Raw genomic sequence first — 12,263 nt, forward strand, 5'->3', positions numbered from 1 at the left:
ATTATATTATTATTATTATTATTTTTCTTTAGTTTTGTATAAAGTAGAAAATAATTCACTTTCTTTTTATTTCTCTCTTTGTCCCTGTTTCGGATATCTCCCGTCACTTGTATTATGTGGAAAGCTCTGGTCACATGGCTCCCCATGAATTCTCTATATTTGTTCCCGGGGGGGGGTGTGCTCATAAAAATAATTTGTCTGTCTAGCGGTCTGGGCAACTCCGGCCCTCCAGCTGTTGTAGAACTACAAGTCCCATGAGGCTTTGCAGGGCTGACAGTTACAGGCATGGCTCCCAGAGGAAGGGGCATGCTGGGATTTGTAGTTAAAGCACAGCTGGAGGGCCGGGTTGCCCGCCACTGGTCTTGGGGGGGTTATTATGGACTATCTCAGGATGGTCGGAGCTGCTGCCGGTACAAAGTGATGATTTTTTGTTTTCTCCTCGTAGGCATGAAAACTGGAGCTTCCTGAAGGAGTATGATGCACTGGTAAGACGCGCTTCTAAGAACAAACCTGACCTAGAAAAAGAAAAGATTACTATAGCTGACCGCCTTCTGAAAATGCTACTTTCCTGGCTGCGCCTGGAGTTCCCCTTTAACCCATTCATGACTGAGGCCTTTTTAAAAAAAAACTATTTGCACCTGTTATATTCCTCATTTTAGGCCTGAAAATTACTTAAAACCCCCAAACATGATATATTTCCTGAAAGCCAAGACCCTGTAGAATAAAATGGTGACAGTTGAAGGCTACAGGAGAGGAAGCAGATCGCACTTCAATAGCTTATTGCTGGGCTTCAGGAGCTCAGCACTGACAGCTATGGGACCGGAAGTGATGTAATCTGCATCGCTCTCTGTTCCATAATACGGGGAGGAGATCGGTGAACGGAGGTTCGTCCATCTCCTCCCCAGCTCCCCGCTGACACCAGAGAAGCCGGTCCTGGGCCAACGGAGCCCAAGAAACACGGCGGGGGTGTTGGGCAGGGGGGGACCCCTTCAGCGGCCCGTAGAAGTGATCTGGCGACAGCTGAGTTGCCAGAATCGCTTCTACTGTAAAGCCGGCAGTTGACTTTACAAGTTTAAACAGAGTCTCGGCGGCTTTCTGTTTAAACAGCCCCGATGCCAGCGGCATACACTGTACATCGTTGGTCGTGAAGGGGTTAAGGGCTTGTTCGCACTATGTCCAGATCAGATCTGCACTGCAAACATGGTGCAGTGCATTTTTAATGCGTTTTTTATGCTTTTTTGATGTGTTCCAGGGCGGGGTTTTTTAGCTTAAAATGTGCATTCAGATGCAGTCCAGTGGAGGCCAGAACGTCCCACTCAGCTCCTGGCAAGCAGTGACATCAATTACTGGGCTACTGAGATTGTGGGAGTCAAGGGCACTGGCCGGCGAGGGTTACTGGATTAGCCTTCCCCATTGCGGAAAGAGCGTCAGCGAGGGACTTGGATGGGGGGACTCAGGTGAGAATAATTTACTTCAACTGGTAAGGAAAATGAAACACCTGGCAGGATGGGTGAGATGGGGGATCAGGGAGAGGGATGAGAGGGAGCTATTTGAGTGGAGTTGGGATTTAAGCTCCAGGTCATGACATAAATCTTACATAGAGCATCAGCTCCTTGTTCCAAATGATCCAAACAAGTGTCAGAGGAACAAAGGCAAGATCAGGATGTGCATTGGTTGTAGAGTGAATGTGTTGCTTTGCCATGGTAAAAGGGAGGTTTGTAGAATTGAAGAGTTAAATAGCAGCTCACACAGGAAGAATAGCAGATAATTGCTGTGTGGTTTGCTGGTGACAGTCCAACAAGGGATTCAATTATTGCAATAGGGTCCTCTAAACAAACAGCGAACAAAAGCATTCCTGACATTATATGGACTACAATTGGGCAATTGTTACAATACATGGGCAGCAAAGAGGCAATTATCACAAGTCACCAGCAACAAATGGGCAATTGTGATAATATATGGGCAATGACAAGAACAGTAATTGGAAATCAGTCTGCCTCCCCTCCCACTGCATTTTATTCCAGGCCTCCAGGAAGCAGCATGTGGAGATCTCATTATCCCTCTGGCCACTGAGGACATGTATGGCAGAGGGAGAAGGAGACCATTATATGCTTCCACCTGGAGGCCTGGAGTAACTGGAAGGGGAGGGAAGACAGACTGGTGTCCAGTTAACATCACTGGTATTGTCTTTTCTGGTGGAAAGGAGAAAGCACAAGTTACACTTTCTCCTGGTTCTCTTCTCTATAGTGCTGGCACTGATGTCCCTACCCCTGCCAGCCTAATGGTGGCAAGGCCACAGCAAACTTCTGCTGGTCCAAAGACCAGGTAATCAAAATGATTAGTTAAAGTCTCTGGGCAAATGTCATAGAGCTGCTAGCTATGACCATTGCACTTCAGCCTGTATGAACAATGGCCTTAGAGCAGCCTTTGTCAACAAGGGTTCCATAGAACCCCAGAGTTCCCCCAGAGTTTGCTAGGGTTTCCATGAGCAATGAGAAATTTCTGACTCAGATAAGTAACCACTGACGCCAATGATCATTATTGCTATATCTAAGGGGCCATTCTTCCCATTGACCACCAATGTAAGGAGCATTCTTCCCATTGACCACCAATGTAAGGAACATTCTTCTCACTGACCACCAATGTAAGGAGCATTCTTCCCATTGACCACCAATGTAAGGAGCATTCTTCTCTCTGACCACCAATGTAGAGGTATTCTTCCCACTGGCCACCAGTATAAGGAGCATTCTGCCCACTGACCGCCTATGTAAGGAGCATTCTTCCCACTGACCACCACTGTAAGGTGTATTTTTCCACTGACCACCAATGTAAGGAGCATTCTTCTCTCTTACCACCAATATAAGGAGAATTATTCTCTCTGGCCACCAGTATAAGGAGCATTCTTTCCACTGGCCACCAGTGTAAAGAGGCCGTTGACCATCATTGTAAAGGGTTCCATCTTGCACTGACCACCAATATAAGGGAACCCTTCTCCACAGATCTCCAATGTACAATTTGAGGGGCACTACTCCAGTGACCATTAATGAAAGGAACATTCTTCCCACTGACCTTGTAAGCAGCATTTTTCGCAATGACCACCATCGTAAATCTTCCACTGACCACCAATATAAGGGGGACCCTTCTCCACTAATCAGCAATACACAGGGAGAGCACATCAAAGACCAACAATTTGAGGGGTCGCTTCTCCATTGACAACCAGTGAGAAGGAATACACAATGTTCACATTTTTTATTTTACCACTTATCATAGACCCAACTAAAACCCATTTTTTGTCTCATGACCTGTTTAGGGCAATAAAAAAGAAGTAGAAAAGCTACCTGAACAAGTGACAATTTTCTCGGACCAAGTACCCAACACCACCAATCAGAATATTGGCAGCAGAATGAACACAGACCTAGGGAAGAGCCTCATACACATGGATTTCATTCTGACCAGCGGGAATCAGAAGAAGAGGCTGGGAACGGAACTTCTGCCGTGTTAATCAGAAGTACATCAGACTGACTACATGTCGATATCACATTGCAGTGACTGATAAACTGGATCATGGATGGTTATACACCTCCGCAGGAGAACATTTTCTACACATGGCTTTTAAAGGATGAAGAACTACATTACTTTTAACATTCTATGCAAGATAGGACCAGATGCCCTGAAGGTGATCTTTAGCAACATGGGACATGTCCCACAGCAAACAAGAGTTCAGGGTACTGTGTCACTCAAATAAGGTGGAACAGATCAAGTCAGATTATCCATTTTTTACTAAATTCTCAAATGCTGAACGGTGCGAGTTATCACGATTTTTAGAAATTGGGAGTTGTGCACATTGTGGTGTATTGCACATAGAAATGGATATTTATAAGATCAGTTGAACCTTCAGTTTAAATCGGCTAAATACATTCCAGGCGCATCACAGACATCCCAACTCTCACAGACGTTCCGTGAGACTCCGGCTATTAGATAGCAGCTCCCGGCCGCCTGGGAGAGAAACATTTTCTCCCGGAAAGATTTACTCTGCTCGATCTAGCACCTTTCCCTGCTGGCCGGTGTCGCTGTCAGTGTAAAAAAAAAAGAAAAAAAAAAAGACGGCATAGAAATGAATAGCTAGATTGCTATTGGCTATTTGAATTTGCAATAGCCAATAGCACTTGCTATTGCACCCACCCACTGCTGCTGTCGATCAGCCGAGGTGGACCTGACGTTCTCCATCAGGTCCTCTATCGGCTGATTGACAGCAGCAGTGGGCAGGTGCAATAGGCAGCTTGCTATTGACTATTGCAAATTCAAATAGCCAATAGCAATCTAGCTATTCATTTCTATGCCCTCTTATTCTGATGGCAGCAGCTGTCAGAATTGTAAAAAACTAAACAAAACAGATAGCACGGGAAGCATTAGCTTCTTCGCTATCTGCCATCATTTCAGGGCGGTGCTCCCCCCCCCCCCCCAGGGGGAACAGAGAACACCTACATGAAATGAGAAGGGCACCTCCCTGAAATTGCTTTTTTTGGGTTGGGATCCCTGGCATCGAAACAAAAGGAGGTCTATTTATAAACAATTTGCAGGGCCTCTTACCCTGTGAATATCTATAAAACAATCATTTTGTGAGAATACATGCAAAACGAATGTAATTTTAGATTGTAAGCCCTCACTGGCAGGGTCCTCCTTACCATCTTGTCTTGAAGTGTATTGTGATTGTAATGTCTTCCTTATATTGTTAAGCGCTGCGCAAACTGCGCTATATAAATCCTGTATTATAATAATACCGTAATAATAATTCCCAATGTTATTAATTCAATGTAGTATTGCATTTTGGCCACTGGAGGGAGCTGAGGAGCATAGGAAATAACTATTTTTATTTAATGCTCCTCCCCGCCATCCAGTGGCCATAATCTAATACTGAAATCTACATATTACATTAATAAAATTCAAAATTACATTCGATTTGTAAAGAAAAAACTAAAGAACATTCATTTTGCATATGTTCACACAAACAAAGGTTTATAGATATAAGCCGCTCCTGCAAATGGTTTATAAATAGACACTGAAGGTGTTCAATGTCCTCTATGGTGGGCTCTGCAGGGTCTCAGGTGGGCTGCACACCTCTTACCTGCCGGCCCCGATCCGCTGTCCGTCTCCATGGTCGATGGCAGGCCGCGCCTCCTCTTCCTTCGTCGGGCCCGCCTCTTACCTGTCAGCCCCGATCTGCTGTCCGCCTCCATGGTCGCAGCCTGAGATGCCACAGCGATCCAGGCGGCCCGCATGGCATCTGGGGGATGTCTTGGCTGGGCCCCCCTGTCCCTATAGAGGCCGCCTGGGTCACTATGGCAATTGTTACACCGCTGGTTGCCAGTGATTATAATCGTTCTGTACATTTCTTTTTCTGTGTCCCCATTGGAGAGATCAGCACAGGAAGTGAGGAGATATTGTGCCAAGAGGGCAACAGACAGTAGTAAAAATGTGACAGAGGCTTTAACCCTTCCCTGTTGTAGTCAAAATATAATTCAGCTAGAGTTGGACTTTGATGAAATGTGCAAATCACGACTCCTCTTTACAAATGACATATTCAATCTTTGCTGAACTCTACATTGGTTATTTCTAATGATTAGATGGCGGCTGTATCATTTCCCCCGTGCTGGAAGTTATCTGATTGGATGCTGTGCGTTTCACTTCCTTTGCTGGTAATGTAATAAAAGTTCCACAAACTATAAAATAAGTCATCGGCGGTCTTGTGGTTTCAATCATTTTGACTCGCAAACCTGGAACAAGTATGTGGATGAGGGATTCTGTGTTCACTGTCTGCACTCGGATATAAAGGTCGGGGATTCAAAGGCTAAAGAACAGCAGGGCAGCCAGGCAAGTCACATTTTCCGAAGGAATTTGGCTGTTGCATTCCCGCTACTTTTCAGTATAGATTTGTAATGTCGCAGATCCTAATCTACATATTTGTGACACCCACCCAGGGATGTAGCGTATTGGGAAGGGAGCATGGGCTTTGCCGATTGGAGGTGTGACAAGGTGGTGGGGACACGTCTGACTTCTGGAGATAGACCATTGCTGTCTCACAGAGAGGAGTTGTCCTGATCCTCCTCTAGGTCACTACAACAGAGAAACACATTCGGGGGGAATTTATCAAAACTGGAGCAGACTAAATCTGGAGCAGCTGTGCACGGCAACCAATCAGCTTCTCTCTTTCATTTCCAAATCTTAACTGAACAAACTGAAGAAAGAAGCTGATTGGTTGCCATGGGCAACTGTTCCAGATTTTGATAAAGTCCCCTCAACGTGCTTAAGCTGATACAATAAATTAGAATTTTGTATGTTATCTTTATTGAACACGCCCATTACACATTCACAGTGCTGGAGGAAAAAAGTGAGTGAACCCTTGGAGTTGATAGCTGGTTGAATCTCCATTGGCAGCAATGACTTCTAGCAAGTGCTCTCGTTAGCTCTGGATCAGACCTGTACAATGTTCAGGGGGAATTTTTGACCATTCCTGTTTACAAAACTGCTTCACCTCAGACTCATTTGTAAGATGTCTGGTGTGAACGCTCTCTTGAGGTCATTCCACAGCATCTCTATGGGGTTAAGGTCTGGGCTCTGACTGGGGCACTCCAAAGGGCACATTTTCTTTTTTTCCTGAAGCCAGTTAGTAGTGGATTTACTTTGATGCTTAGGGTCAATGTCCTGAAGTATCACCCAAATTCTAGAAAGCTTCAGCTGGCGGATAGCCCCCCTGACATTCTGGTAAACGTTTGAATTAATTCTGCCCTCGATGATGGCAAGGTCCAGGCCCCGAGGCAGTGAAGAAAGCCCAACTCGTGATGTTCCCTTCACCATACTTCAGCGTTGGCCTTGTCTTGATGTTGGTAAGCTGTGCCCTTTGTGCACCAAACACAGTGCAAAGTATTCTTCCCAAACAATTAAAACTTTGTTTCATCGGTCCACAAAACATTTTCCCAGTAGTGTTGTGGTTTGCCAAGAGGCTCTTTGACAAACTTCAGAAGTGCAGCAATGTTTTTATTTCCGGAAGAGCAGTGACTTCCTCCGTGGTGTTATGCCATGGACACCCTGCCTGTTGAAAGACTTTTTTTTTTGTCCGCGATGCGTGCATCAAAGACAAACTTCACCCCTGTGAACAAAAAAAGTGAACCGTGAAATCACAGCACACTGAAAGAAAAAAAGTGCACAAGGGTGCTTTGGACTTCCTCCGAAGAGGAAGCGCCTCGATTTCCTGAACCCCTGGGGAACAAGGCTCCTGACGGGAAAGGATGACTTAGGTCCACCTACCCGAAGGCCGGTGGATTCCTCTCCTCATGGACCTGCCGAAACAGGTCCACCGAGTACTAGGTGGGGGCTGTCCCAAGAGAGACCCCTGGGTTGGGGGGAGCCCGTAGAGGCCACAGAACACCCCCCACCCCTCCCCCCCGACATCAGAAGGACCCGGAAAGGTACCCACACACTCCGTCTTCTGTGAAGTAGAAAAAGTGCTCAATCGTGCATAAAATAAAGTGCCAGTGCACAACTCTGGCAGGCCTTGCCTGTTCAAAGACTTACCCATGATAGGCTCATGAACAGGGATGTTTGCAAGTTCCAGTGACGCCTTCAGCTGTTACTCATGAGTTCTTCTTTACCTCATTGAGGGTTAGTTCACACCATAAGCAGTGCGTCCAGGGTCCGATTGTGGCTAGAACGCACTGACTCACATTGCGGCCGGCTCACTTTTTTGCCAGGCTGGAGGGGGCGTGGCAGGCCGTTGAAGTGAATGGCACCGTAGCCACGCCCTCCAGCTGCAATGTGATCACCCGCACGGAAACGCAAGGCACATTGTGACTGCGGTGTGATCAAAATAGTGCTTGCAGCATTTTGATTGCACCGCACTGCCGGCACAATGTGCCTTGCGATCCCGTGCGGCCAGAGGGCGTCTCTACGGTGCCATTCACTTAAATGGCCCACCACGCCCCCTCCAGCTCCGCAAAAAAGTGAGCCGGCCACAATGCGAGTCAGTGCGATTCCGGCCAGAATTGGACCGGAACGCATTGCTTATGGTGTTATCTGACCCTGAGGATTCTGCATTATGCCTTGTGAGTCATCTTGGCTGGGCGACCACTTCTAGTAAGAGTGACCTCAGTACTGAACTGTTTCCATTTATAGACAATTTGTCTGTCCACTGATGGATGCCTAAACACTTAAGGTGGCCATACACTGTTCAACCCTCGCAAGACTTTTGTCTTGCGATGGTTGTAAAGTAATTTTTTTTAAAACGTACGATCTGCCCATCTTGGACAGGCAGATCGTACTTGCGATCATCGCAAGCCCTCCCCGCTGAGGGGAGGGCTTCTGATGAGTGCAGTGTGCGCTTGCGGCATTCGTCTTCCAAGCATGCCGCCGAAAATTGTACGTTTTTCGCAGGTTTTCCAGCATGCGTCCTAATAGCCCAGGCAAGCAGGCACGAAGTTTATCAGAGAGATAGTGAATGGGCAATTTTTGATTTTTAAGTATATTTTTTTTTGGGTGATTTAAAAGAGTGCATGTATTTATGGATCCGGGGTATGTCTTTCAGGGGGAAGAGCCCAAAACACAAAGGGAAACAAAAATCAAAATCCCACAGGAGATCCTTATCCATGAATCCTAGACCTGGGAGGGTCTCATCCCAGGATTCTTCTAGGCCAATTACTGCTAACCCGCGCCCACTCACGCCTCTGACGGTCAAACCGTTATCACCTGCTAGACATTGGGGTGCTAGACCACCAGCCTGAATTTGACGGCTTGCAGATTGAAAGGCAGAGGTTGCAATGTTTACAGTTGTCAGCCCCAGTCATGGAGACCCCCCTAAGAGCGACTAAAACTTCAACCACAACTACCTATTATCGGGTGTGGGAAAAGTTCCTCTCCATGGCAGTGAAGGAGGGATGGCATTCAGAAAGTCCATCGGCGGGAAATATTTTAGATTTTCTACAATCAGCCCTAAATAATGGGCTCAGTTACAACACACTTCGGGTTCAAGTTTCAGCCTTAACGAAGAGTCGGTGGGCGGAACATAGTATGATTAAGCAATTCTTGCAAGCTGCTATTAAGATCAGGCCTCCTATTAAACCGTTATTTCCGAAATGGGACTTGCCCTTGGTCTTAAGGATGATGTCAGAAGTGCCTTTATTTCCTGCTTCATCTTGCTCCCTCCATCACGGCTCCAATAGACTATGGCGTCGCGCAAAATCACGCATTACCGCCGATATTGAGTGATATCGCGCTACAGAAGGATCACTTTTGCACTGCAAAATGGAAGGAAAGAATGATGTCACATCAAGATCGCTGTTGATTGGTTACAGCCCAAAAAAAAAAACGTACTACATAGCACGATAAAATTTGCAATGTCACTCAATATCCCGCAATGTAGCTCCTGCCCGCTCTGCGCGAAAAAACGCACAATATCCATGTCGCTCAGTGTGAATGGGGTGGAAGGCCCCCCCAGTAGCCCCGATATCCAGATACTCTGGTTCAGGCACCAGGCAGAGCTCATCCACGTGTCCCTTTATAGAGCCACCAATGTGCACAGCCATTTTTATTTCTTGTATATTTAAAGTGTTGCCAGGAGATATCACGCAATGCTTTTGCACATATAACTCACTCCGCCGCACCCCGCCACCCAAACAAAAAGGCACATTTATGTCCTGAAAATATATTTATTTTTCAGAAACCATCATCATGATCTCTTTTGAAAACCACAAAACAAAAAACAGGAAACTCAAGCTATGGTTTATTCAATATAAAATATATTAAAAAAAAAAAAAGCATCACACAGGAAACAAAGAAAAAAAAAAAATACAAAAACCCCCCAAAAAGCAGCAGCTCCTGCAGGTCACAGGCAATGGTAGTGTTTCAGCTGGAAGGCATTTTGTAGAGAAGCAATGTGACTGTTCAAGTTTTCATATCCCGGCTATCTAGGCCCAATGATAAATCTCACATAAATATGTCCGCACAGCCCTCATTATTCAACATCTGGAGGGGGGGGGGAAAAAAAATGTTTAGTGCCAATAACAGCAAAAATACAACTTGACTTTTCAAGCTATTCAGGACACAATGGGGGAGATGTAAAGGGAAGCTCTGTTTAATATAGATGTAACAAATCTGCATACATGTACATCCATATTTGCTCATTACATATGAAAGTTATACTTCCTGCTCAGTAATACTGCAATGCTCCTCTGCTAATGTTCAGTCTGTTCATACTGCCTGCAGACTCTCTATGCAGCTAACAGGTCTCATGGACAGCAATCATTTAGCAGGATTCTTGCTGCACAGCCTGACAGACAACCACTAAAGAGGTGGAGCCAAACTTCAGCACTCCAGTATGTTGTGGAACTGCAAGTCCCATAAGGCACTGTCTGCAAGACTGACAGCCACAGGCATGTTCATGATGGGATTTGTGTAGCAGGAGGGACGAAATTTGGCTACACGGGCACTAGAGGAAGCGGCATAAATATAAATACTAAAGATGCATGAAAAATGACTCAGATAATTGGGTTTCAAAACGTGTCCTCACTGAACAGTCGTGTCTGTTAGGGCCGTGGTTCTCAACTGGTGGGTCGTGACCCAAAAGTGGGTCGCGACCCCATGTTCAGTGGGTCGCTGCATGCTTTCCACTGAACTAGGTGAGGCTCCTAAGCCTCCCCCTAGGCCGGCATCGTCAGTTCTCACGCCGAGCAGACATTCAAAATATGCTGCCTAGTGCCAAGTTTCATCCCGAGGTGGGGTAGGCTGGAGGTATGGCCACATGGAAGCTGGTGCGGAGTTCTGCTGCGTTGCCATTAATTTGATTGGAATGCAAAACACACCTCCAGCCCACAGTTTGATCACTTGCACTTGAACATGCGGTACCGCAATGCTCTGCATTCCAGTGTGGTGCAACTTGGGTCGCGACTTAAGGACAAATGTGGGTCCTGAGGTTATACAGGTTGAGAACCACTGTGGTAGAGGAACATGGCGGGTAGTCTAGTTTTCTGAGTTCCAGTACTTGCAGCTTTACATACTTCTGACAGGCATTATAGTAGGACTGCAGCTTCTTGTCAAATGATTCTAAGCTCACACTTCCTCTCCTGATCCACCGTATGTAGGTCAGGCTGTACTGGCCCATACCGTGTGGTGTCCGAACCACTGAGCACACAGGCCTGCTTTTTCACAGGCTCAGTTTCTGGGCTAATGAACATACTACCCGCTACCATAGGGATTTAGAAAGCTGGATATGAAAGTATGAAACATAAATGCCCTGACCCAGAGTACGGTTTCTCTAACATTTTCATCTAAAGAGTCCCGATATTCATTCCCTTGAGAGGTCTGAAGTGTGGACCGGTCACTGACCTCAGTGTAATCCTCAGGCCTGTGCCTCGATCAGCTGGTGAGTTTCGGGTCTCATACAATCCTCCAGCCGCTCCTTCTCGGCCCCCTCTTCCTGCAGCTGAGATCCAATGGAGAAGATTAAATAAGAACCAGAGAAATGTATAAACCTGGCATACAATAATAGCTCCAAGGTACAGCTTAGTCCAACTTCAGAAGTCACTATAAAGAAGATTTTGCATCACTAGTTCCTAAACCGATTTGGGTGGATAAACTTTTGTTTTGGGTTATGCACTCAGCAACATTCAAAGTACGCTTTTAAGGTTTAACTCCAAAGGTGGAACTCGATGGACGTGTGTATTTTTTAGGGCTGCAACAACTAATCGACATAATCGATTATTGAAAAAGTTGAATAACCTGAATAACTTTGTAACTCTGGGGTTAAATCTGAAAAAATCAATTCAAGTACCTGAACTATTAAGAGAAATGTATCTTATTTGTGTATCACTCGGATGTAGACCCTCAAATCATCTCTGAATTGGTGCTGACACTGTCCTTCCTTCTGGAGGGGGACTACTTTTGTTCCCCATGGTCCCTGTGTGTGTTGTAAAGTAGTCACCGCTCCAAGCTCCCTCCTGTGATGGACTACAATCTCACTAAAAAATTAGACCTCAATGTCACTTAAAAATGACACAAATGGTTTGATGAATGCACTTTTAAGATTTAATTCCAGAGCTTAGCATCACTAAGTTACACAGAAACTTTTGTATTACAGGCAGAGCAAATCCTGATGCAGATCCATCACTATCCCATTGCTGCAGTATTCCAGCAATTTCTTTATGATGGCCAGAGATGAATGTTAGTTTTTAAGCAATGTTTAAAGTAGAACGCCAGGCAAAAGACTATGGGGGGGG

At 45.7% G+C, this 12,263-nt stretch overlaps 2 protein-coding genes across 2 annotated transcripts in view; one reads left to right on the plus strand and one right to left on the minus strand.

Annotated features, from left to right (window-relative positions):
* Positions 1-3,577, plus strand: part of CUNH2orf50 (chromosome unknown C2orf50 homolog) — a 5,925-nt gene extending 2,348 nt beyond the window's left edge. The window contains exons 2-3 of the mRNA XM_018558392.1: positions 446-485; positions 3,311-3,577. Coding sequence (XP_018413894.1) covers positions 446-485; positions 3,311-3,502 — 232 coding nt within the window. The 3' untranslated portion in view covers positions 3,503-3,577. The remainder of the gene's footprint in view (positions 1-445; positions 486-3,310) is intronic.
* A 6,419-nt stretch (positions 3,578-9,996) lies between these two features.
* Positions 9,997-12,263, minus strand: part of KRTCAP3 (keratinocyte associated protein 3) — a 19,313-nt gene continuing 17,046 nt past the window's right edge. The window contains exons 6-7 of the mRNA XM_018558390.1: positions 11,374-11,470; positions 9,997-10,014 (exon numbers count right to left, since the gene is read on the minus strand). Of these exons, the coding sequence (XP_018413892.1) occupies positions 11,387-11,470 (84 nt within the window). The 3' untranslated portion in view covers positions 9,997-10,014; positions 11,374-11,386. The remainder of the gene's footprint in view (positions 10,015-11,373; positions 11,471-12,263) is intronic.

This window comes from Nanorana parkeri, unplaced genomic scaffold (genome assembly GCF_000935625.1).
Source record: "Nanorana parkeri isolate BGI_ZX_2015 unplaced genomic scaffold, ASM93562v1 scaffold336, whole genome shotgun sequence".
Classification (NCBI taxonomy): domain Eukaryota; kingdom Metazoa; phylum Chordata; class Amphibia; order Anura; family Dicroglossidae; genus Nanorana; species Nanorana parkeri.